The sequence below is a fragment of the Balaenoptera physalus genome (assembly GCF_965194825.1).
Source record: "Balaenoptera physalus genome assembly, chromosome: 10".
Lineage (NCBI taxonomy): Eukaryota > Metazoa > Chordata > Mammalia > Artiodactyla > Balaenopteridae > Balaenoptera > Balaenoptera physalus.
This window is the reverse complement of record NC_138889.1, coordinates 99,743,232-99,770,100: the sequence shown is the minus strand read 5'-3', so window position 1 is coordinate 99,770,100 and position 26,869 is coordinate 99,743,232. Positions and strand designations below refer to the sequence as shown.

Below are 26,869 nucleotides of genomic sequence, written 5' to 3'. Positions count from 1 at the left end.
AAAAAGGTAAGTTAAAGCCATAGATATAAGGGAAAATTGATGCCAGGGAGCTGAGGTTTATGGGGAGCAAGGTCAGATTCTTATAACGAACACATGAGAACAAGAGTGGGGTGTGGGGGAATCACACCTCAAGCTTATGGGCAGGTAGAAACCTCCCCTGCAGAAAACCCCAGAGCCAAGTGCTCCTTGATCAGAGGCCAGAAGAATCCTAGAGAAGCAATGAAGAGCTTTGCCATCTATCATGGCAAGGTTGGGAGGTGGGGAAGTTACTCTCAAAACTTCAAAAGCATACATCAGTAAGGTACACAGATATAAGATCCAAAATTACACTACCTACATGGATGGTAAGGAAACAAAAAGCCAAGAAATTAACCTAAAAACTTGTCCAAAACCACTGAAACTCTTAGAAACAGGCAGAAGGAAGCCAGAAGGAGCCTTGAGAGAAGCTTTCACAGACTTGGATCATCAACAGCCTACTGCCAGGCCATTCATAACCCTTCCTTCCAACTTTTAGCTAGATGAACTCAGAATTTAAAAATTTGCAGATTGCACATGGAAATAAAACACCAAGAACTCAAAAGAACAAGACAATGTGAGAGACTACACATCTGAGATAGGAGATTGGGCAAGCTAAGAAGAAATACGCTTATTTATGAACTTGTTAAACACGTTGACTTAGAATGTTAAGGCAGTAGGTTAAAATTTTTTAACGAATCACTTTAGTTTTTCTTAATAAACTGAGTTATAATTCACATACCATAAAATTTACCATTTTAGGGCTTCCCTGGTGGTGCAGTGGTTAAGAATCTGCCTGCCAGTGCAGGGGACGTGGGTTCAGGCCCTGGTCCGGGAAGATCCCACATGCCGCGGAGCAACTAAGCCTGTGCGCCACAACTACTGAGCCTGCGCTCTAGAGCCTGCGAGCCACAACTACTGAGCCCGCGTGCCACAACTACTGAAGCCCACATGCCTATAGCCTGTGCTCTGCAACAGGAAGCCACCGCAATGAGAAGCCCGCGCACCACAACGAAGAGTAGCCCCTGCTCGCCGCAACTAGAGAAAGCCTGCGTGCAGCAACGAAGACCCAACGCAGCCAAAAATAAATAAATAAATAAATAAAAATTGAAAAAAAAATTTTACCATTTTAAAGTGTACAATTCAGGGCTTCCCTGGTGGCGCAGCGGTTGAGAATCTGCCTGCTAATGCAGGGGACACGGGTTCGCGCCCTGGTCTGGGAGGATCCCACATGCCGCGGAGCAACTGGGCCCGTGAGCCACAATTACTGAGCCTGCGCATCTGGAGCCTGTGCTCCGCAGCAGGAGAGGCCACGATAGTGAGAGGCCCGCGCACCGCGATGAAGAGTGGCCCCCGCTTGCCGCAACTAGAGAAAGCCCTAGCACAGAAACCAAGACCCAACATAGCAATCAATCCATCAATCAATCAATCAATAAAAAAATAAATCTTTAAAGTGTACAATTCAGTGCTTTTTAGTATATTCACAAGGATGTGCAACCATCACATTTTTATCACATTGAAAAGAAATCCCACATCTGTTATCCATCACTCCCCTTCCCCTTCTCCCTGTCCTTGGCAACTACTAGTATGCTTTGTTGCTATGGACTTGCTTATTCTGGAAGTTTCACATAAAGGAAATCCTATGTCACGTTTTTGTGACTTGCTTCCTTCACTTAGCATGTTTTCAAGGTTCACTCTGTATTTTAGCATGTGTCAGTACTTCATTCCTTTTTATGGCTGAATAATATTCCACTGAATTGGTAGACTACATTTTGTTAACTGACTCATCAAGTGATGGACATCTAAGTTGTCTCCACTTTTTGGCTACTGTGAATAATATTCCTGAGAACACTCATGGGCAAGTTTTTGTGTTAACATATGATTCTCTTGGGTATATACCTACAAATGAAATTGCTGGATCATATGGTGATTCAACATTTAATTTTTTTGAGGAACTGCCAAACTGTTTTCCAAGGCAGCCATGACATTTTACATTTGGTAATCGCTTAATTTTAAGATTAGGGTATATAATGAGTACAGAGATGACAGACATTATGAATGGGTCTTTCTTTTTTTCTTTTTTCTCCAAGTATTTCCTTGTTACTCCTTTCCCTTTTAATCCATAATATATAACCCAGATAAATAGGCTATTGCTGTATCCTTTAAGGTTTTTTTTTAATTTACAAAAACAATGGATAGTTCTTCTCTCAGAAAACAAATGTAGTTGTCATTTGTATGACTTCAAGCTAATTTTAAAAAGTTTTTATTATGAAAAATTTTACACATCACTCAGCTTCAACAGTGTAGAGAATAAGTTCTTCCCTCAGCCTCTGCCAGAAACACACGTTAATTTCTCCCTGGAAGAAAATAATGTTGTCCTAAAGCATAAATTATCTCTGTAACTTTTCAAATACAATTTCTGGCACATGTTAAAGTAAACCAGGCACTCAAGGAGACAAACACAAATGATCAAAATCCAAAAGATATTAGAAACACATTAACAGTTATCAGACACAGACCTTAAAATTACTATGCTTAATATGTTCAATTAAATGAAGCACAAAATTGAGAATTTGGACAGAGAACAAAAATGTATAAAAAGTAGGTAAGTATGATCCAGGCAGATTAGTAGGGAGACATAAAAGTGACCAAAAGAGACTAACAGTAGATTATAGTAGGGAGTCAATGCAGATTCTTCTATAGGTAAAACTTTAGGGACATTAATCTGAATATAGAGAAGGGGAGATGAAATAAAGGGACCAGAGGCAGGAAGATCAGCTAGGAAGCCATTTCAGTAATCCAGATGAGAGTTGGTAATAGCACTGGACTAAGGTGAGGCAGTCAATAAAGGAAGGAAAGAGCAAATAATTTCAAGGAAACAACTGAATAATTTGGCAAGAGATTATACAAAAATGACCCCAGATAATATCTCCAGCCCCTAAAACTGGGAAAAGTTAATTAACATCAATTACTGAAAAAATAATTATGCTTTCCAATTTTTAACAGTTTTAAAATGTTCTGGATTCAGGCTTAAAAGCTCAGTGTGGCAAATCAGGAGCAGTTAATAAGAAAAAACAGTTAAGGGAGTTCCCGGCGGTCCAGTGGTTAGGACTCTGCGATTCCACTGCAGGGGGCACGAGTTCAATCCCTGATCAGGAACTGAGATCCCGAAAGTTGGGTGGTGCAGCCATAAAACAACCCCCCCCCCAAAAAAAACCCAGTTAGGTACAAGTTCAAGGGTAAAGGGAACAAAACTGTAATTTCCTCACTTTCTAGGCATCAGAATTAGTAAATCATAAAGATCTTTTTTTCCATTTAGAAAGTTCTTTGTAGACAAATGAGAAACAGAATGGAAAAGTTTAAACAACTGAAATAGTCTTCTACCAAAAGAGTTACAAAGAAAGTCTGAAAATAATGAAGCAAGCAGAGATACACTCACTTGGGGTGGGGGGGAAGGAAGAAAAAAGAAAGAAAAGAAAAATAAAGCAGGGCCTTCCCTGGTGGAGCAGTGGTTAAGAATCCACCTGCCAATGCAGGGGACACGGGTTCGAGCCCTGGTCCGGGAAGATCCCGCATGCCGCGGAGCAGCTAAGCCCATGCGCCACAACTGCTGAACCTGCGCTCTAGAGCCCACGAGCCACAAATACTGAAGCCCACGTGCCACAACTGCTGAAGCCTGCGTGCCTAGCGCCTGTGCTCCGCAACAAGAGAAGCCACCGCAATGAGAAGCCCGCGCACCGCAACGAAGAGTAGCCCCCGCTCGCAGCAACTAGAGAAAGCCCGCGCGCAATGAAGACCCAACGCAGCCAAAAATAAAATAAATAAAATAAATACATTAAAAGAAAAAGAAAGCAGAAGTGTCAATATTTATGACAATTCCAGACCAGAAGTGATGAAATGAGATTAAAAGGGACATTCAGTAACGATAAAATAACCTCTGAAAATGACAGCCATAAACCTTTACCTGTAAGCAATATAGCAATAAAATACATAAAGCAAAAATTCCTAGAGATACTAGGAGAGCTTGATAAAACCAAAACTATACCTTAAGATTCAATATACCTCTTTGATATATCAAATAGATATAAAAAATTTTTGAGGATCTGAATAATAAAAACAAGCCATTCAGGGCTTCCCTGGTGGCGCAGTGGTTGAGAGTCTGCCTGCTAATGCAGGGGACACGGGTTCGAGCCCTGGTCTGGGAAGATCCCACATGCCGCGGAGCAACTAGGCCCGTGAGCCACAACTACTGAGCCTGCGCGTCTGGAGACTGTGCTCCGCAACAAGAGAGGCCACGATAGTGAGAGGCCCGCGCACCGCGATGAAGAGTGGCCCCCACTTGCCACAACTAGAGAAAGCCCTCGCACAGAAACGAAGACCCAACACAGCCAAAAATAAATAAATTAATAAAATTAAAAAAAAAATATTTAAAGTAACTAAGTCATAAAGTAATCCATATAAAAAAAAAAGCCATTCATAGATATATATATATATGGTGGCATATAGTGCGAGTCACTCAATCTTTTTGTACTTCAGATTCCTTTCTCATAGGGTTGTGGTGAGGATGAAATCAGATAGTTCCTGTAAAGAGTACTTGCCACATATGAGATCCTCAATAAAGCTCTTAGTTATCTAACTCCACCTTTCACATTATTCTCTTACGTTCAAGGGACACCATAAACTGATCATGTTCTTGACCATTTAAAAAATTTTTTTCCAAGATGTTATTGCCCATAATCCAATAAACTAGAAACATATGATAAAAAGTTAACCGTGTATACACTAGGAAGCTTTTTATAATAAACATTGAAATAAAAACCAGTTACAAATGATCTAGAAATTAACAAAATGAAGAATATTTGACAACAAATGAGACACAGCAAAAGAAGAATTCAGAGGAAAATTTATAGCCTTTATAATTAAAAAAAAAAACTCAAATAAGTATTCAATTTAAGAAACCAGAAAGTAAAATAAACCAAAAGAAAATGGGAAGTGGGAATAAAGATAAAAGACAAAAGCTGTGTTTGATTAACTACGGAACAATTTAAAAACCAGTCTACAGAATACATAAGGCCAATATCTGATTTCTTGAAAATTCCAACAGAAACAGATTAAAGCATAAAAACACCCTTAAGCTTATATTTAAAACAGGGCATTTAAACCTCCACAAGTATGTCTCTACATAATCTCTACTAATGACATAATAGCTCTGGGCAATACAGGACGAATGTGAGGGTGGGGACAAACCACCCTGGAAGGCCTGGAAAGAATAATATGATTTTTAACTCTATTTCTTTCATATTTGTATGAATCAAAAGTCAAGAGTGAAAACAGTATTTTCCAAAATAAGAATACTGGGTTATCACTTCTATACATTCTTTATTTACCTTTATTTTTACTAAGATACTATTGACAGACTGTGCATGTTAATTGAGTTGTTTTTCTATGTAGTGGTGATTCACAATCTTCTCCCTTCTCTTGTAACCAAGGGCATATGGGGGACACCACCAGGGCAAAACCAAATTTCTTGTGCCACCTATACTGGCATTTAGAGGCTTTCTTTTTTTTTTTTTTTTAGAAAGGTAATTTTAAATTTATTTATTTATTTATTTATTTTTGGCTGTGTTGGATCTTCGTTTCTGTGCGAGGGCTTTCTCTAGTTGCGGCGACCGAGCGGGGGCCACTCTTCATCGCGGTGTGTGGGCCTCTCACTATCGCGGCCTCTCTTGTTGCCGAGCACAGGCTCCAGGCGCGCAGGCTCAGTAGTTGTGGCTCACGGGCCCAGTTACTCCGCAGCATGTGGGATCTTCCCAGACCAGGGCTCGAACCCGTGTCCCCTGCATTGGCAGGCGGATTTTCAACCACTGCACCACCAGGGAAGCCCTAGAGGCTTTCTCTAACAAACTGGCTCACATTTACTCTCCAGTTAAAAACAATTATTTAAAATTAATTTTACATCCTCTTAAGGGATTTAAAATCTTTTTAAAGATTCAAAACTAATTTTACATCCCTTTAAGGATTTTAAATCGTTTTAAGATTTAAAACCCAAACTTCAAGTTGTTGTCTTTTTTTTTTTTTGGGGCTGTGCACCACTCGGCATGCGGGATCATAGTTCCCTGACCAGGGATCAAACCCGTGACCCTCTGCGGTGGAAGCGTGGAGTCTTAACCACTGGACTTTGAGGAATTCCCAAGAAAAGTTTCTTTTTCCCCTTGGTCATAGAGAACTAGTTAGCCTCCTCTGCATTCTCCCTTTGCATACACTGCCTTTATGCTGTCAGGGACTACCTGCAGTTTTTACTGCTCTCCACAATTTGACAAAGAGGAGGCAAGGACCAGTAACCCCGTGCACCCTCTCTTCTATTAAATCCATGCATGAAAAAATGAGGCCCTATGTTAATTCATTTTACTCAACTCAACACCCCAAGTTGGAAATTACTTCTAAATTATCCACACATAAAGTTTAGGTAAGCTTTTTCCAAGAATAAGCTTTTAGTAAAGTATACACATTTTAAGACTCTAAAGTCAACATACAAAGCCAAAAAAATTTTAAGCAATATAGTAGTTCAAATATTAGCTGAATAGCCTGCATTTCTTACTCAGTGAGTTTCTATACTTTTCTTCCATTAAGAAATAAAACCAGGGACTTCCCTGGTGGTCCAGTGGTTAAGACTCCTCGCTCCCAATGCAGGGGGCCTGGGTTTGATCCCTGGCCAGGGAACTAGATCGTGCATGGTGCAACTAAGAGCCTGCATGCCACAACTAAAGATCCAGGGTGCTGCAACGAAGATCCTGCAGGAGGCAATGAAGATTCTATGTGCTGCAGCTAATACCCAGCGCAGCCAAATAAATAATTTTTTTTTTAATTTTTAAAATTTATTTTTGGCTGTGTTGGGTCTTCGTTGCTGCATGTGGTCTATCTCTTGTTGTGGTGAGCGGGAGCTACTCTTCGTTGCAGTGCACGGGCTTCTCATTGCAGTGGCTTCTCTTGTTGTGGAGCACGGGCTCTAAGTACGTGGGCTTCAGTAGTTGCAGCATGCAGGCTCAGTAGTTGTGGCTCATGGGCTCTAGAGCACAGGCTCACTAGTTGTGACTCATGGGCTTAGTTGCTCCGCGGCATGTGGGATCTTCCCAGACCAGGGATCAAACCCATGTCCCCTGCATTGGCAGGCGAATTCTTAACCACTGCGTCACCAGGGAAGTCCCATAAATAAATACTTTTTAAAAATAAATAAAAACAAAAAAACTTAAGTTGAATAATAAAGGGTCATAGAGTGAGGAATGCAGTGCTCCAAACATAGTGTTATGAATGTCATTTTCATCTCTTCTATAATAATGTAAAAAGTGTTTAAAAAGTAAAAGTTCTAGGGATTTCCAAGCATTACTAAGATTAAATAAGTTCCCTCCAGATAAAAATTCCAAAATAAATAACTTCCACTCCCAATGGAACAAAATGTAATTGCAAAGCTTTGGTAATGAACCTTATCAAGTGACAGCAATAAGTTCTATAGTGGTTGCACTTTCTGATTAGTCAAAATTATCTTTGAAAACTCACTCATGTAGTAGGGCTCATGTCTTTGGAAGCTCAATGTTAATGTCTTAGGATTCTTTTTGCATTTAGGCTATGGACACCTTGCTCTGAGTCATGGAGGTCATAAGCTGATGCACCTGGGTGGATGCAAGCAGGAAAGACAATGGAAAAAAAGAGATTTCTTGCCCCCACCTCCATACAGTAGTACAATTCCAGTACGCGTATATGGTAGGACTGAATTGTGTCCAGCTGATTCTTAGTCCTTAAATAAAACAATATAATTTGGAGTATTTAGTAGCTGAAGACCTGCAGTTTTTGCAGATCCTAATAACCACTTGAGGGGAAAAAAAATACAAATAATAAGAACTGTTAGGTGTAAGTAAAGAAACAGCAATTTTTATGAAATGTAAATCTCAGAAGTTGCCATAGCCGTCTTAACTTCCAACCCAAAGGGGTACAATTTGAAAACAGTGAGAGAATTAACTACATGCATTTTACTATACAGATCAATATATATGACATTTGCTTCATCACTTATTCATCATCCCCTGGGTATGAAAAATATTAACTCAGGATTCCCTTCCACAAGCACTTACAAGACTTCTGCTCGGCTGAAAAATGGAGTTGAAAGAAACAAACGAAAACGTATAATTTAATTGGAGCCACGATATCCACACATGAAAGGACTAACACATAAAAGAACACACAATAACCTGGAGTTAATTTAGTGTAAAGAAAGGATCTGTTGTTTCTTATTATTGCACATCTCCCACTGAAGGTGTTCAATAAATTCTTCCACCTTAGGAGATGACTTTTAAAGTAAGTGTAATGAAAAAATAGGCACTTTTGTTCTTTAAATATTCGTTCATTCACATCCATTCCCCCGCCCTCCACCCCTCTCTCTCTGGCTGTGGGATGGCCAGAGAGGAAGGAATACTAAAAGTGAAACGCTACACTGAATTGACCAGAAAAACTTGGTAAATAACTGACTGAGAAAGTGAAAACTGAGATGAGTTAGTGATGAATCCAAGAAGGTGCTTAGCCACTTACCCAGAGATTTACTTAATGAGAATGGATCGCAGGTTTCCACAGGTCATTCCACTGCCAGTAAGAGAGTCGTGAACCTTGGGTCCCTTTTTTCACTAGTCAACAGTCACCCTCACCTACACGCGGAGTACATATTTGGCACTCAACAAATCTTGATTGAATGAAAACCTATCTCATTCATACTGGTACCCAACCACAGAGTTATGGGCCCACAAATTCCTTCCAAAAAGCCTTACGACTTAACCCAAAGAGCTGAGAAAGCAGAGTCGAAAGCTCCGGGGATCTCTGTAAGGACTGGGAATGATCAAGGGCCAATGAAGCCTACAGTAACCCGACTTCCCAAAGAAAGCTTAGGGGACCGACCTACAGCTAGTAGGCTTCGGCTTCGCCAGGACGTACCCGACAGGCCGCAGGCCGCAGGTCCACAGCCTCCCACCCGGGGGCGCTGAGAGATCCGGGGGTATCCCCCCTAAAGTTAGTACCTGTGAAGCTGCAACACAGAGAGTGGCTCGGGGCTCTCATTACGGAGGCCGGGGCCTGGGGCCGGCCAGTTGCGCCTCCTGGCTGAGAGCTCCGCGCTCCGGAGCTGCACTGACAGCACGGGTCGCAGATAATACCTCTCGCCTCAGGAGCCTCGTGGCTCGCAGGCCCCGGGAGTTTCGTTCCCAAGACTGCACGAGTTGTCGCACTCACGTCTACAGACGCTCTTCAGGGCTTCCCTCACAGCTCAAGTGATCACTCCTGCCTTCAGCCCAGCAGCCGGTCGCTTCCCGGCGCCGCCATCGTCACTGTTTGTTTTCATCCGCTTCGGTGACGGCGGGGGGGAGGAAGAGGGCTATGGGGGAAATACAGCTATCTAACCTCAGCCGCACTTTCGGCACACTATGGATGACCTACTTAATCTCTCTCCTCTTTGACGTTCCCATAAAAACTGGTTTCCTTACCATGTAAGTCTGATTCACCAATCTCTTCAAGCGTCTCAGAAAACAAAGGCGTAAAGAGGCGGTCTTTGAAAGAGCGTGAACCTTTGGGCCGTGTGTGGAATGTGCACCGGCGAATCGCAGGTCTCGGCGGCAGCTGCGGTAAGGACGCGGCTTGGGGTGGGCGGTGACGCGGGAGGGCGGTGCCTACACAGAGCCCCGTGGCGGCTTGTGCTCGGCCGCCGGTTCCGGAGGAGGGCCGGACACGGCTGGTTGGGTGGGAAGTGCGGCTGGTAACCTGGCAGCCGCCGAGAGGTGGGTGAGCGGCCTCGGCTGACTTTGAGTGGTCGGGGCAACCACACTTCCGTATCCATTTCTAAGACATCTTTTTAAAAGCCTTAGAGGTGGAGTGTCCTCTCAGCCCTAGCTCTCCCAGCCTCTTCTTTTGCGCCTTCCTTCCAACCCGTCTGGTCTTCCCTACTTCCTAGCCCTCAGCCTCACGATTTGGATTTCTTGGGGTGAGGGGAAAGGCTTTTGTTACAACACAGAATCTCCGTCTACCAGCCTGGGTCGTGGGCGGTTTTTTGCCCCTTCTTCCCTTGTTAGACTAGTTTGAACAACGACACTCCGCCCCTCCCCGCCTCCGTCTCTTACCACTTACTTATCAGGTGGAGCCAGAGGGCTTTGGGTAATGAATCCTGCCGTGACTAATCCCTGTCCTGGGTAGCTATGACTTACGTCAGCTGCTTCGTGGCCTGTATAGTTAGGAGCAGACCTCTTTTACTTTGTGGATAATTATGCCATCACCTCCATTAATCTTTTGTTCTTCCCAGTTCAAATGCCAGGCATTAAATGAGCCACCAAAATTCAGCTCCCATTCTCTTTCAAACCGAAGCAAGCCTGTTGTGCAGCCATGAGTTAGTGGAGAAAAACCGAGTTACAGTTATAGCACCTTTTGAACAAAATGGAAATTTGAGAAAAGGATCTGTTGTAGCCTTTGAATCACTTTTTTTTTTTTTTTTTTGATGTGGATGACTTTTAAGGTCTTTATTGAATTTGTTACAATACTGCTTCTGGGTTTGTTTGTTTTTTTTTTTTAATGTTTTTGGTTTTTTGGCCGCAAGGCGTGTCGGATCTTAGCTCCTCCACCAGGGATCAAACCCGCACCCCCTGCCTTGGAAGGTGAAGTCTTAACCACTGGACCACCAGGGAAGCCCCTGAATCACTTTAAAGTCTTTGGTAGGTTTCTAATGTTTTTTGTTTTTTTCTTTAACCTTTACAGAGAGAAGATTATAAATGCCAGAGCCATTTAAATGATGGTTAGCTGTTGAATTCTGACACTTCCTTAAATACCTTCTTGCACCAACATCTTCAGTGGGAAGAGTTCAGGAAAAGTAGCAGAGGGAAGGAGAGACAACAGTTACATGTACCATGGCTATACCAATAACAGTACTTGACTGTGATCTCTTGCTATATGGCCGAGGTCACCGGACATTGGACCGCTTTAAGCTGGATGATGTGACAGATGAATACTTGATGTCCATGTATGGGTTTCCTCGACAGTTCATTTATTACTTGGTGGAGCTCTTGGGGGCGAGTCTTTCTAGACCTACTCAGAGATCCAGGGCTATTAGCCCAGAGACACAGATCCTTGCAGCACTGGGCTTCTATACCTCAGGTTCTTTCCAGACTCGGATGGGAGATGCTATTGGAATCAGTCAGGCATCTATGAGTCGATGTGTTGCCAATGTCACCGAAGCGCTTGTGGAAAGAGCTTCACAGTTCATCCGCTTTCCAGCTGATGAAGCCTCCGTGCAGGCTCTGAAGGATGAATTCTATGGGTTGGCAGGGATGCCAGGGGTCATAGGGGTGGTTGACTGTATCCATGTGGCAATCAAGGCACCAAATGCTGAAGACCTTTCCTATGTGAACCGCAAAGGTCTTCATTCTTTAAACTGCCTCATGGTGTGTGACATCAGAGGGGCACTGATGACTGTGGAGACAAACTGGCCGGGGAGCCTCCAGGACTGTGCTGTGCTACAGCAGTCTTCTCTCAGCAGTCAGTTTGAAGCTGGGATGCACAAAGAGAGCTGGCTGCTTGGTAAGTCTGCAGGTGTAAATGCTTCATTTTTGTAACTATAGAAAAAAGTTTGGGCAGAGTAGAATGAAATACAGGGGTCTATAGACCTGAGACTCAGTCCTGTTCTATTTTAAACACAACCTCAGATGAGAACTCTCTTAGCCTTAATTTTTTTTTTTTTTTTTAGCAGAACTGAAACAGAAGTAATGTTTTTTGTTTTTTGTTTTTAAGTCTTTATTGAATTTGTTACAGTATTGCCTCTGTTTCATGTTTTGGGTTTTTGGCCTCGAGGCATGTGAGATCTTAGCTCCCTGACCAGGGATGTAACCCACACCCTCTGCATTAGAAGGTAAAGTCTTAACCACTGGACCACCAGGGAAATCCCCAGCCTTAATATTTTTAAATCAACATTTAAAGGACACTTGTTAACATTTAAAAACATACAATTTGACCCAGCTCTTCTTGGAGGTACATGTTCAGAAATATGTAAAACAAAATTACAGGCATTTGCATCGCAGCAGTGTTTTGTACTCACAAACAACAATAGCAACAACAACCCTACAAAAGCATTCCCCTTAAATATAGCCAAGATACTTATCAATGCAGATCTGGTTAAATATAGTACATCCATACAATTGAGCCTTAATTTTTATCATCTGTAAAATGGTGAAAATAATGCCAATGGCAGTAATACCTATTGTTAGGATTAGGGAATATATATGAAAGTTCACTCTAAAGTATTGTGCAAATGTATTATTTTTGCCATTGGTGATTGTCACCATGATATCTATATGAAAATGATAGTAGACAGTGCGTTTATACAGTTCTTATGGAAACTCACTTCATAGATCTGTTTGCCTGAGTGCCCTCGGAAAGCCGGCTTAATGATCTGAGTAGGACAAGAACCTATTCAGTACTGAGCAGTGCAAACTGATGTGACTGTAGAGCTGGGAGGAATACAGTTAGTTAACAGTGATAAAACCCTTGAGCCTGGCAGCTTTCTTTTTTGTTTTCTTTTTTTTTTTTTTTAAAGCACCATTCTATGTGAGCAACAGTACAAGGGTTATCTTGTACACAACGTGTTATGTGGGAGATGAAGGCACATTAAGGATTGGAAGACCTCTCTTTAAGGCCACTAATCATGTCTGCACTGCACATGCTCATAACACAGTGTTTTACATGTAATAAACACTCAGGAATTTTTCTCTTTAATGTGCTGACTGGCAGTTAAAGAAAAACCTCCCCTTGGGACTTCCCTGGCGGTCCAGTGGTTAAGACTGCACGCTTCCACTGCAGGGGGCACAGGTTTGATCCCTAGTCAGGGAACTAAGATCCCACATGCCACACTGGGCAGCCAAAAAAAAAAGAACCCTCCCACCCCCGCCCACTGTTCCAAGTGAGGAGAAGAGACTGCTGTCACACTGATTGGTTTAGAGCTGCCAGGGTACCATGGGTAACATCTTGGAACTTAACTGATTTTCTTCAGTTGTTGCTTCTACACACTGTTGTCAGTGCCCCACCTTCTCGTTACCCTACTGGACCTTTGTCTTAATCCCACCTTTTGCCTACTCTGAACTTTCAAATTCCATTTTCATACAACTCCCACCAAGAAGTGAAGGGAAGACTGTTTGCAAGTGTCTCATCCAACTACTTCTTCCACAGCTGGGGAAGTACCTGGGTTCCAAGCTGATTTCTTGCAAAATCACTTTGGTACCCTAACTCTAAAGCCAGCTAAGGGGACTTCCCTGGTGGCGCAGTGTTTAAGAATCCGCCTGCCAATGCAGGGGACATGGGTTCAAACCTTGGTCCAGGAAGATCCCACATGCCGCGGAGCAACAAAACCCGTGCGCCACAACTACTGACCCTGCACTCTAGAGCCCGCGAGCCACAACTACCGAGCCCGCATGCCGCAACTACTAAAGCCCACGCGCCTAGAGCCCGTGCTCCACAACAAGGGAAGCCACTGCAATGAGAAGCCCGCGCACCGCAATGAAGAGTAACCCCCACTTGCTGCAACTAGAGAGAGCTCGTGCACAGCAACAAAGATCCAATGCAGCCAATAAATAAATAAATTTAAAACACATTGTTTCTCATTTAAAAATAAATAAAGCCAGCTAAAAATGATTGAGCACTTAGAATTTGTCAGGCAATCTTGTAAGCACTTTGCATTGGATTATCTCACTTAATCCTTATAAAAACTCTTAAGGAGTTAAACTCTAATATCAACATTTTCACAGAAGAGGAAATTAAGCAGAGAACATCTGTGTCATTTGTGTTTATGTTTTAAACTGGATCATATGAGGAGTTACTCTATTTGGCAAATGATCCTTTTGTTAGGACTTCAAGGTCATGTATGAATTACTGATTTTCTTTTCCTTCACACCTTGGGACCCCAGATTCAGTTGGAATTATGACTTTAAAGTAGTTTGTTAGTTGTTTACAGGACATAGTTGAAAATAAGTAAAAATTCGGACAAATTTTTATTTATTTTTATGATTGCCCTCTTTACAGAAATAGTGGAAGTGGAAGAGATGGATATTGCAACAACATTTAACAAATGTTTACTAAGGCCAGTTTTGGTACCAGGCCACACGCTAGGCACTAATGATGCTGGGAAAGTATACCCACAGAAGTTGATGATGTGGAAATCGACTCCGTTAGTACTATCAGTTCTAACACAGACCCCTTGGAAATCCTCCATGAGCCGTAATAGGCAAACTAGTTTGAAGACCCCTTGGAATTCCTCCATGAGCCATAACAGGCAAACTAGTTTGAAGACCCCTTAACTAGTATAGTGTTTCACAAATTTTCCAGATCAAAAGAGTTATCTGGGAAATTTACTTAAGATGTACACTTCTGGGCCCCACTTCAAACTTCAGGAATGAGAATCTTCAAGAAAAGAAGACATCATTTTTAACACGTGCCCTAGATAATTTGTAATGAATAGATGTTTGGAAAACACTGGTCTGGACGTGTAGGGAAGACTGGCAGGATTATAAGGAATGACAAGATGTTAAAAGAGAGAGGGAGATAAGATGGTTGATTGTGGGACTTCCCTGGTGGCGCAATGGTTAAGAATCCGCCTGCCAATGCAGGGGACACAGGTTCGAGCCCTGGTCCAGGAAGATCCCACATGCCGCGGAGCAACTAAGCCTGAGCACCACAACTACTGAGCCTGCGCTCTAGAGCCCATGAGCCACAACTACCGAGCCTGCATGCTGCAACTACTGAAGCCTGCACGCCTAGAGCCCGTGCTCCACAAAGAGGAGCCACCGCAATGGGAAGCCCGCGCACCGCAACGAAGAGTAGCTCCTGCTGGCCACAAATAGAGAAAGCCTGCGTGCAGCAACGAAAATCCAACGCAGCAAAAAAAAAAAAAAAAGAAGATGGTTGATTGTATCTTAAGAACACCATCAGATTTGTGGCATGGTACTAGATTTGCCAAACCTAGAACTAGCTGTGATTCCCCCTTGTTTTTTTTGGTTTGTTTGTTTAGCATATTTTCATCTTGGGTGTCATCCCTTCATGTCCTCATTCTCGTATGCCCCTTCAGAGGGCATCACCTAATTCCTCTTCTCTAGATGTACCTGCTCCTACAAACAATTCAGCCTGAGTTATTTCTTCAGCTCTTGGGCTAGTCTTGTTAAGCAGCTTTGGGTAAGATCTGCCAGAATGTCTCTTGGATGACTGATCATGTAAGCAATTGTAGTCTGTTTAGGAATTCTGATCCTAATCCCCTCCTGAGTGTCTGTCTTCCAGTGGTGCTTGGATTATAACCAGTTAATGATGATGGAGCATTTTATAAGAGGTCTACATTAACTAGCTTGTCTAGTATGTCTTCCCAATTAAGGCTCATACTGTTTCTTAAGAGACGTTTAACAAATATCTAGTATCTCTTTGTTTTGGTATTCATCTTAAATGTTTTTCTTACTCTCTTTTACAGCATTATACCATTGTTTTAATGACTTTGAGTCTGACATTATTAGTATGTAGTGACTAGCTCCTTCCTCTTCCTGTGCCTAATGTATCAAAGGATGGCTGACGTTTATTTTTATTTTCTCATTTGTAAAATGAGTTCAATAGTATCTGCCTAATGGAGTTGGGATTGGACAAGTCATAGATATTATTTTCATTATTATTTACAACATCAGTTTCTAAAATTCAGTATTTAGTAGGGATGAGTTCAATTAAAATAGGTTGTACTTAGGAGGAAAAAAGTCAGCTAAATATACAATTTGAAAATTTTGTGAGCCATCTCAGATATTTAAAGTTAATCCAGTATACCTAAAACTAATACAATGTTATATGTCAATATCTCAGTAATTTTTTAAATTTAAAAAATTGCATTTAAAATAAAGTTGGGGGCTTCCCTGGTGGCGCAGTGGTTGAGAGTCTGCCTGGCGATGCAGGGGACACGGGTTCGAGCCCTGGTCTGGGAGGATCCCACATGCCGCAGAGCGACTGGGCCCGTGAGCCACAACTGCTGAGCCTGCGCGTCTGGAGCTTGTGCTCCGCAACAAGGAGGCCGCGGCACTGAGAGGCCCGTGCGCCGCGATGAAGAGTGGTCCCCGCTCACCGCAACTGGAGGAGGCCCTCGCACAGAAACGAAGACCCAACACAGCCAAAAATAAAAATAAAAATAAATTAATTAATTAATTAAAAGAAAAAAAAAATCTAAAAAAAAAAAAAAAGGGCTTGGGTTAAACAGTATTGACCCTCTTGGGAATCTCTCTTCCCTTTTAAAAAAATTAAAAAATAAAAATAAAGTTGGGACTTCGCTGGTGGCACAGTGGTTAAGAATCCGCCTGCCGGGCTTCCCTGGTGGCGCAGTGGTGGAGAATCTGCCTGCTAATGCAGGGGACGCGGGTTCGAGTCCCGGTCTGGGAGGATCCCACATGCCGCGGAGCAACTAGTCCCGTGAACCACAACTACTGAGCCTGCGCGTCTGGAGCCTGTGCTCCGCAACAAGAGAGGCCACGATAGTGAAGAGGCCCGCGCACCGCGATGAAGAGTGGTCCCCGCTTGCCGCAACTGAAGAAAGCCCTCGCACAGAAACGAAGACCAACACAGCCAAAAATAAATATAAATAATAAATAAATAAATAAGACCCGGCACAACCAAATAAATAAATAAATATTTAAAAAAAAAAAAAAGAATCCGCCTGCCGACACAGGGGACACAGGTTCGAGCCCTGGTCCAGGAAGATCCCACATGCTGCGGAGCAACTAAGCCCATGTACCACAACTACTGAGCCCACGTGCCACAACTACTGAAGCCCGCATGCCTAGAGCCTGTGCTCCGCAACAAGAGAAGCCACTGCAGTGAGAAGCCCATGCACCGCAATGAAGAGTAGCAGCCAAAAATAAATAAATTTTAAAAATAAAATAAAGTTAACCCATGGGGAATTCCCTGGCGACCCAGTAGTTAAGACTTGGCTCTTTCACTGCCACGGGCCGGGATTCACTCCCTGGTCAGGGAACTAAGATCCCACAAGCTGCATGGTGTGGCCAAAAAAAAAGAAAAAAAAGAAATGTAAGCTCCTAAAAGAAAGGAGTGCTATATGTTTGGAACAGTGCCTAGCACTCTCTGAACAATCCATAACTATTTACTGAAATTGATGGTGGGTGAGGAACACAGCAACTATACAAGTTGGTATTCCTCAGGTCTATTTGTCTCAAATTTCTAAGGGGTTGTTCCCCTGAGACATTTCATCTTCCAGATTTAGTGTCAGGACAATTAAACATTATAGAAACATTGTACTATTGTAATGGGACATTGCACCCCAGTTTTGTTTTGGTTTTAGCACTTCCCAGGATTATTCCATAAAGAAGTCACTTAAGGGAAATGCCTTGTGTATATTATTTTAATTGACTTCTGATTTTATTTCTTTATCCTTATTACTATTTGCATCTTTATATTTATGCTCTCCTTGTTAATGTGAAATTCTACCTGTTCCTCTATTACAAAGGCATGGTTCTAATGAATGTAATATCTAGGAAGGCAGAACACCTGAGTTCTGATCTCTGCTGGGAATTTTCTCTTATTCTTCTTAGCACTGGGAGAATGAATGATTATTGTCTATGAAATACTCTGAAATTCCTAGGTAGTGCTTTCAGACCTGACATTTTAATAGTAAAGTCAGAGATTTTTCCTCATAAGTGTTTTGAGGTCTCCTGGCAGAATTCTCTTTTTCTCTCTTGCACTCTCGCTCTTTAGAGATTTTGAAGATTGGCTTGCTATGTGATAGTTTCTATTAACTTTTTTTTTTTTTTTTTTTTTTTTGCTGCGTTGGGTCTTCCTTGCTTCGTGTGTGCTTTACTCTAGTTGCGGCGAGCGGGGGCTACTCTTCGTTGCGGTGCGTGGGCTTCTCATTGCGGTGGCTTCTCTTGTTGCGGAGCACGGGCTCTAGGCACGTGGGCGTCTGTAGTTGTGGCTCGCGGGCTCTAGAGTGCAGGCTCAGTAGTTGTGGCGCACGGGCTTCGTTGCTCCGTGGCGTGTGGGAACTTCCCGGACCAGGGCTTGAACCCTTGTCCCCTGCATTGGCAGGCGGATTCTTAGCCACTGCGCCACCAGGGAATCCCTATTAACTTTTAATTAAAGAACAATATCTCTGAATTCAGAAAATCCTGGAATTCCCTGGAGGTCCAGTGGTTGGGACTCTGCGCTTCCACTGCTGGGAGCCCGGGTTTGATCCCTGGTCAAGGAACTAGGATCCCGCAAGCAGTGCATCACGGCCAAAAAAAGAAAATCCAGGAATTTCATTTCCTCCAGTGCCTTCACCTCTGTCCTACGTTCTTTCAGACTTAGCTTTCTTTAGCCGCGTCAGCTTTTTTCTCTGTTGGTTTTAACCAAGGGTATTCCCAGCCAAGACTCACTCTAGTCTTCCTGCTCGTGACTAGCTGTGGGCTCTTTACCACATCATTTCCCTCTTCATTTCCCTGGTGTGCTTTGGCTCCAGAAGCTGTTGCATTTTCTTGTCCATTCTCTGTACAGGCTCCTGGATTTTCCTTTTTGTTTGTATTTCAGTTATAAACATCTGTGATGTCTTTGGGCCTTCCCCACAGGTGACAGTTCCTTCTTTCTCCGCACCTGGCTTATGACCCCACTTCACATTCCTGAAACTCCAGCCGAATATCGCTATAATATGGCCCATTCTGCAACTCACAGTGTGATGGAGAAGACTTTCCGAACCCTCTGCTCCCGATTCCGCTGCCTGGATGGATCCAAGGGGGCACTGCAGTACTCACCGGAGAAGTCCAGCCACATCATCTTGGCCTGCTGTGTCCTCCACAACATCTCCCTGGAACATGGGATGGATGTCTGGTCCTCTCCAGGGACAGGACCCGTGGAACAGCCTCCTGAGGAAGAGTCCGAGCACATGGAGTCCTTGGACCTGGAGGCTGACCGTATCCGTCAGGAGTTGATGCTCACTCACTTCAGCTAATGTGGAAGATGGGGAGGAGGGAGGCTTTCCAGAAGGAGCTGTGACAAACTTTCCCTCTCACCACCCCCTACACAGTTCCATCATCTAGCGTGACTGAGCATGTGGACACTTGTCACAAACTGACATTTAATCTGCGTGTTTTAGAAAGGTTGAGGCTAGGCCAGAATATCTCGATTCATTTGCAAGTTTATTAACTAAACCAAAACCTCCGAGACAACAGTTCTCTGCTATCCATTGAACACCAGGTTAGCACCACTCACTCATTTGAAAGTTCCCTGGTTGCAGACATTTATATCGTGCTTACAAAATCAAAGCAAAGGGAAAAATAGCATCTAGACAGCCAGAACACTTTGTTTCAGTTATCTAGAGACTTCAAAAGAAAACAATATTTGTCCTGAAAGACTTGGATGGTATTTTAGCTTTTCTACTTTACTACCTATATAGGCATAATCTGAGGCAAGTGTGAAGAGTAAATTTCAGTTGGGAAATGGTCTTCTGACATAAATAAATGGCTACTAATGTGATTTTTCAGCTTTGTGTCTTTAAGAGGAGGTTAGGGACAGTCCAAAACCTCCATCTTAATTCTGTCTGTAATAACTGAGCTGTGACTTGGACCTAGTTCCCATGGAGAACATCTGGACTCCAATCTCTTACTTCCAACCCTGAGTCGGAGCTAAAGGCTAAATGGGTTTAAGAATTCAATCAGCTTCAAGAAGACAAGTCAAATAGAGACAAAACAGCAAGCTTACACTTTACAGGGGATCTAAAGACCCTGATAGATTGATGGGCAAAGGAAATTCACCCAGGTTTAGACAGTCCACATCTAAATAGATCACATTTCTTATGACCATGATGTTAGGATGTCTTTTTGGCCATTCTGCTTTGAAATTCCTTGTTCAGAAAGAAAGTTTAGGGGATACAGAAGACATGTATTAAAAAGGAGAGGTAAAAGGAATATAATTTCTTGGTTTGAAATGAATTTTGGAGTTAGACCTACTTGAATATCTTCTGTGCGAAGTGATGGACAGAATTTCTCAGGAAATAAATAATCCTCCACCAAGTCTTATTCTAAAATTATACTGATATAAAAATAACCTGATTGGAATAATGAAAGTGTGAATTAGGTTCACACATTGGTGCCTTTGCTGGGACAAAACAGAGACTTTCCTGAGGATTGTTTTGTTCCCAGTTTCTCAGCCATTCACCCATGTGATCCCTCTGAATTGTCCTCATGGATCATTTCCTACCTGCCTTTGGCAGTGTTAATCTGGTGATTTTCAAAGTAAAGAAATGAACAGCTGATGACAAAAGAAATTTAGAAATTAATTGAAAGTGACTCATCCACAAGATTAAAAACAATTATGGATTATTATCTGCTGTTTATTTCTACTCCAAATGCTATTTTCCATCATCATCCTACTCTGTAAGGAGTGGGTCCATTTGGCAGGAGGTTGAGCTTAACAAGTGCAGTGATATTGCCGAGATGGGAGTGGACAATGAAGAGGTGACTGGAAACTTTTGTTCTATTCATTGTGCAATAGAGGTGCCCTGTTATGTTTTTTTTTCTTTGTAAAGTTTAACCTGTGACCCGAGCTTGCTTTGTCTCCCTGATAAGGCAATATTTTAACTCTCACAGTCTTTCCAAGTTTCCTGAGATGGGTATTTTTCCCTCTAAAGTTTTGGTTCTATTATGAGTACTGCATGAGGAAAGGCATACTGCCACCCGTGCATCTTAAGAGGCAAGGTGGAGTGTAATCTTGGAAAGTGCCTAGCATTTTAGCTTTCAAAAACCACATTCGGGCTTCCCTGGTGGCGCAGTGGTTGAGAATCTGCCTGCCAATGCAGGGGACACGGGTTCGAGCCCTGGTCTGGGTGGATCCCACATGCCGCGGAGCAACTGGGCCCGTGAGCCACAACTACTGAGCCTGCGCGTCTGGAGCCTGTGCCCCGCAACAAGAGAGGCCTCGATAGTGAAAGGCCCGCGCACCGCGATGAAGAGTGGCCCCCGCTTGCTGCAACTAGAGAAAGCCCTCGCACGAAACGAAGACCCAACACAGCCAAAAATAAATAAATAAATAAATAAATCCTTCCCTCTACTTAAAAAAAAAAAAAAAAACACATTAAAGGAAAATTGGGGTTTTCACAACTTAACTCATTAGATGGTGACATGAAGCCTCAGTGGGAGGGACAGTCTGGGGGAGAATTCATTAGCAATTTCAAGCCTGTTACTTGCACACCAAAGATAATTTCTAAGTGCTGAACAGACTGAACATTGGCTGGAAGTGTTTTTCCCTGGGAGCATTTTATTTCCTAATAATTCCACAGAGTAACTGTTAAAATCTATTCCTTTAATCTCCTTTCGACCTGGATTTTTATAGGCCAGGATTTTTTTTTCAGTCCAGTTACACTTTCCTCAGAATGACCTAGGGGAGGGATCACGATCTGTATTTCCAAATTGCCAAGGGTTTGCTTATAGGGGCTTTTTACAGGTGCCTGAGAAGTCTTCTCTTGAGGTCCTTATTTTGGATTTATAGTATCTTCCTGGTATAGCTTTGGGACAAAGTCAAGGATTTCACCTGTCTTATGTAAGCCTCATCTTCCCGTAGATGATTCCATCTGGCCAGCATAGGAGTTTTCCAGATTTGCCCTTAGCTGTTCCAAGACAGCAAAAGTCCCAGGATGTATTAAGGGAAAACCACAATATTGGGTTATCAGCGGTTTACCAATTCCAAATTATACAAAAGAGGGACCATAAACATATTCTTAGTTTAAAATGAACTAAACAGAGACGGAGCTCCTTTCTTGGACTGTAAAGGATCTATAGCAAGTTAATCTAATTTAGGGACAAAGAAACAAGACACAATTTTAATGGGATCATATATGAAAAAGTATAAGAGATAGGGAGGAATAAAATAGAGGCTAGATAGATAATAGACATACTACAATTGTATCCCTACCTGAAATAATAAACTGGAAACTCAAGAACTGAGCTTAACAGTTGATTTCCCTGACAGTGGAAGGGAAGTTAAGAAGAGGTCAAGAAAATAAGAAATTGGAGTTTTAACCACTGTGCATGCATATATCCTCAGGTCCCTTTTGCTCCCTAGATCCCACCCAGATTTTACAAAATTGTGGATATAAGAGATAACGGACTCAGAATTAAGTAAAAATGGCAATGCAGGAAGGAAGAAAAAATACTAGTTTAAGGCTGGGGACACCCCAGGAACCTAACCACATAAAATTCACAGGCTTTTTTTTTTTAATGTGACTACCATCTAAGACCCTACTTCGTGATAATCAAATAGGAGGTATGAGATCTCTTGATATTAAACAGGAACAAGAAAAGTAGACCTTGAAATCACAGGCTGGTAAATTTCAAAAAGTCTTTTGGAAAGGAGTCTCCATGTTTGCCCAGCAAAACATTCAATTTCAGTCTGTTGAGACTTTTTCTAACCCTTACATATACAGCTGTCTTTATAGAAGGGCTGATTGCCATGCCATTCTAGAGTCTTAAAATGTTCATACATTTCAATCCATTGACAAATTCCACCACTAGAAATTTACCCTATATAAATAATTCCAGAGAAGGAAAAGCCTGCTATGGTTCTGTGAATGGTTACCTGCTGTTCTGGGATCTCTCCTCTTCCCTGGGCTGCTCCTACATCACTACACAGCTTCTACCTTTACCGTCCAACCCAAAGTGTGTACATTATCCCACAGTGCCATGAGACCAGGCTACTAAAGAACAATAGAATTGCAACGCAAAACCTACAAGTGGGGACTTCCCTGGTGGCGCAGTGGTTAAGAATCTGCCTGCCAATGCAGGGGTCACAGGTTTGAGCCCTGGCCCGGGAAGATCCCACACGCTGCAGAGCAACTAAGCCCGAGCGCCACAACTACTGAAGCCTGCGCGCCTAGAGCCTGTGCTCCGCAACAAGAGAAGCCACAGCAATGAGAAGCCTGCGCACGGCAGCAAAGAGTAGCCCTGCTCGCTGCAACTAGAGAAAGCCCGCGCTCGGCAACAAAGACCCAACACAGCTAAAAATAAATAAATAAAATAAATAAATTTAAAAGAAAAAGAAGTCTCCATGCTTCCAATGCAGGGGGCGCAGGTTTGGTCCCTGGCAGGGGAACTAAGATCCCACAAGCAGCTTGGCATGGCCCCCCGCAAAAAAAAAAACCAAAAAAACACCTACAAGTGGCTCATCATTTTGGCTGCTCAAGGCCTAACTCCTCTTCCTGGACTTCGTAATAAGATGACTCATGGTACTGCTACAGAATCTCATCTTAGGTTCAGGCCTGATTCCTACCACCCAATGTGGTAGGTTTCTCAGAGCCCAGAGCAAGATAAGGAACAGTCTCCTCCCATTCTCTCCTTTTCCCTCCCTTCACCCTCTATCACAGGCAATTCCCCCAGGTCAATAAGTCCCAATCCTCATTCCTGGTTTAGTCATTTTTTAAAAATTAATTACTTTATTTATATATTTTTATTTTTGGCTGCTTTGGGTCTTCGTTGCTGTGTTCAGACTTTCTCTAGTTGTGGTGAGCGGGGCTACTCCTCATCGTGGTGCACAGGCTTCTCACTGCGGTGGCTTCTCTTGTGGAGCATGGGCTCTAGGCGCGCAGGCTTCAGTAGTCGTGGCACGCGGGCTCTAGAGCGCAGGCTCAGTAGTTGTGGTGCACGGGCTTAGTTGCTCCGCGGCATGTGGAATCTTCCCAGGCCAGGGCTCAAACCCGTGTCCCCTGCATTGGCAGGCGGATTCTTAAGCACTGCACCACCAGGGAAGTTCCCTGGTTTTAGTCTTTCCAGATTCTTTCCACGTGATTGACAGTGGCTATATTTATTCTTAGGGTGACTAACTCTCCCGGTTTGCCCTCAATTGTCGCAGTTTTAGCACGGAAAGTGCTGTGTCCTGGGAAACCCTTTAGTCCTTAGCAATCTGGGACAGTTGGTCACCCTACTTCAGGGGAAGCATCCTCTTACCTTCAAGGGAGGTGACTCCTCCAGAAGAATCCTATCAGAATACAATAATCAACAATCAACATAATAATGAGTTATTGAGTTTTTAACACCAAGGTGTAGGCTTCTGTGTTACATCCCAAGATGATCTTTCCTTCTGCCCACCTGGTTTCTTTTTCTCAGGTCTTCCTCCAGTGTGAGAAGATTTCTGTAGGTTTGAGGGTTTCAACCCCTGATCTTTTGTGATCTACTCTTCTGTCCAAATAGACTTGATAAGAACAAATAGTAGTTTACTGTCACACTTGAAACAGTTTCTCTAATGAAATTTATCTGTAAAGGTGCAACTCTGCCTGCAGAATAAACCGTCTTTTCCATGGTTTCACAGAGCAGTCTAGCCTCAGTTTCTCAAACATCTCCGTTTTCAGATGTTGATTTTAGGTTTATATTTGCATAACCTTCAGGTGTTTTTCCCAAAATAAATGTCTCCAGATTTGAAAAACCAAAAACTTCTTATAGCCTCGAAAGTAGTTTGTTTAGTTTTCCTCACTGAAGTCAAGGTTTCAAAATAAAGTCATTGTATGGGTCAAGTTTGAGTGAGGGCTGTAGCTTTAGACACTTAAGCCCCACAACCTCCCCAAGAAGGAAGCTTCCCTAAAGCGTGTATTCTAGAAGTAGAAACTCAGCCCTGGGAAACAGTAAAGCAAAGTCTATTTGCCTGCTACTCAGCTGGCTCTAGGAATTTGTCAGACTGCTTATTTAGTCGTCTCCTAGAATCCACTTGCCCCTGACTTTTCATGGGTACATGGCTTCCCAGGATAAAGACAAATTCCTAGTTAGGTGTGGCTATGTGACTAAATTCTGGCCAGTGGAAATGTCCTGTGCTATTTTCAAGATGTGTCCTTATGGCTAGGAGACATGCCTTTCCTCTTTCAGCTTCCTGCTGGTTGGAATGTAGACAGAGCTTGAGCAGCTGTCTTGGATCTAAGACAAAAAAACCACTTATTGAACATGTCACAGCAACAAGATGGAAGCCTGGTCCCTGATGCTGAATGGCCACACCTTACCCTAGATTTCTTTTATATGACAGAGAAATAAACCTCTGCCTTGTTTCCTTACTCTTTTTTTTCAAAATTAATTAATTAATTTTTGGCTGCGTTGGGTCTTTGTTGCTGCACGCGGGCTTTCTCTAGTTGGCGGCAAGCGGGGGCTACTCTTTGTTGTGGTGTGTGGGCTTCTCATTGTGGTGGCTTCTCTTGTTGCAGAGCACAGGCTCTAGGTGCGCAGGGGCGTCAGTAGTTGTAGCACATGGGCTCTATAGTTGTGGCTCACGGGCTGTAGAGCGCAGGCTCAGTAGTTCTGGCACACGGGCTTAGTTGCTCCGCGGCATGTGGGATCTTCCCGGACCAGGTCTCAAACCCATGTCCCCTGCATTGGCAGGCAGATTCTTAACCACTGCGCCACCAGGGAAGCCCCTTGTTTCCTTACTCTTTTTGTTTATGTGCAGTAGCTTATTTTTTTAAAATAAATAAATAATTTTATTTATTTATTTTTGGCTCCGTTGGGTCTTCGTTGCTGCCTGTGGGCTTTCTCTAGTTGCAGCAAGTGGGGCCGACTCTTCTTTGTGGTGCGTGGGCTTCTCATTGCTGTGGCTTCCCCTGTTGCGGAGCACGAGCTCTAGGCACACGGGCTTCAGTAGTTGTGGCTCGCGGGCTCTAGAGTGTGGGCTCAGTAGTTGTGGTGCACGGGCTTAGTTGCTCTGTGGCATGTGGGATCTTCCCAGACCAGGGCTCGAATCCATGTCTCCAGCGTTGGCAGGTGGATTCTTAACCACTGTGCCACCAGGGAAGTCCTGTGCAGTAGAGTCTAATCATAAATAATAAGGTTATAACTGCCCCTTTCCAGGAGCTGCAATACCTATTACACAGAAAATGTTTGGAAGCAAGATACATATTCAAAATGGGAAGCATGTTCAGTAAATCCTCTCAATGGAATATTGTGCCATTGTTTAAAATAACAACTATTAAAGACTTTAATAGGGAAATAATATAATGCAAAAAAATAACACTATTGTATCTCTGCTTAAACTTTAAAAATTATGTAGAGGAATTCCCTGGCAGTGCAGTGGTTAGGACGTGGTGCTTTCACTGCTGTGACCCGGGTTCAATCCCTGGTGGGGAACTAAGATCCCACAAGCCACGCAGCACGGCCAAAAAATTAAATAAATAAAAATAAAATAAAATGAAAAATTATGTAGAATATTTCCAAGGACTTCATGAGAACATGAACAAATTAAAACTTCATGTTTTGGAAGCAGATTGTTAAATTCTTTCTTTTTAAGCTTTTATAAATGTTGCTATAATGTTTACTCATTTGAAAAATCCTCTAAAACAGTGATAGACAAGGGACTTCCCTGGTGGTGCAGTGGTTAAGAATGGGCCTGCCAATGCAGGGGACATGGGTTCAAGCCCTAGTCCAGGAAGATGCCACATGCCACAGAGCAACTAAGCCCATGTGCCGCAACTACTGAGCCTGTGCTCTAGAGCCTGTGAGCCACAACTACTGAGCCCATGTGCTGCAACTATGGAAGCCTGCGCACCTAGAGCCCATGCTCCACAACAAGAGAAGCCACCACAATGAGAAGCCTGTGCACCATGACGAAGAGTAGCCCCACTCTCTGCAACTAGAGAAAGCCCATGCACAGCAATGAAGACCCAAAGCAGCCAAAAATAAATAAATAAATTTATTTAAAAAAAATGTGATAGACAATAAAGCATTTTGTCCTCATATTATGGATGTTGGTCTTATCCCACATTTTTTTTTTTAAATTTTATTTATTTTATTTATTTATGGCTGTGTTGGGTCTTCGTTTCTGT

The 26,869-nt window shown here is 42.9% G+C and overlaps 2 protein-coding genes across 18 annotated transcripts in view; one reads left to right on the top strand and one right to left on the bottom strand.

Moving 5' to 3' along the window:
- The window catches only part of ATG13 (autophagy related 13), a 50,068-nt gene extending 40,513 nt beyond the window's left edge, over positions 1-9,555 (bottom strand). For 2 of the 14 annotated variants that reach the window (XM_082410774.1, XM_082410776.1), the window contains exons 1-2: positions 9,075-9,434; positions 8,596-8,708 (exon numbers count right to left, since the gene is read on the bottom strand). The gene's annotated coding sequence lies outside the window, so the exon portion shown is untranslated. Of the gene's footprint in view, positions 1-8,595; positions 8,709-9,074; positions 9,437-9,536 lie in introns of those variants that run through there. The other 12 variants (XM_082410785.1, XM_082410786.1, XM_082410787.1 and 9 more) reach the window with 10 other exon arrangements.
- A 132-nt stretch (positions 9,556-9,687) lies between these two features.
- Positions 9,688-26,064, top strand: HARBI1 (harbinger transposase derived 1). Of its 4 annotated transcripts, XM_082410839.1 has the most exons (4): positions 9,692-9,827; positions 10,346-10,694; positions 10,795-11,613; positions 18,657-26,064. In XM_082410839.1, the coding sequence occupies exons 3-4, from the start codon at positions 10,944-10,946 to the stop codon at positions 19,034-19,036; spliced, it is 1,050 nt and encodes a 349-aa protein (XP_082266965.1). In that variant the 5' UTR covers positions 9,692-9,827; positions 10,346-10,694; positions 10,795-10,943; the 3' UTR covers positions 19,037-26,064. The 4 variants fall into 4 exon arrangements, with proteins under 4 accessions (XP_082266963.1, XP_082266965.1, XP_082266964.1 ...); XM_082410837.1 differs by lacking the exon at positions 10,346-10,694 and having other exon boundaries at positions 9,688-9,827; XM_082410838.1 differs by having other exon boundaries at positions 10,637-11,613.
- The last annotated feature ends 805 nt before the right edge of the window (positions 26,065-26,869 follow it).

Coding starts and splice junctions, on each gene's coding strand:
- HARBI1 (XM_082410837.1), top strand. CDS start 10,944: ATGGCTATACCAATAACAGTACTTGACTGTGATCTCTTGCTATATGGC. Junction 11,614..18,656: donor CAAAGAGAGCTGGCTGCTTG/GTAAGTCTGCAG, acceptor CCTTCCCCACAG/GTGACAGTTCCTTCTTTCTC.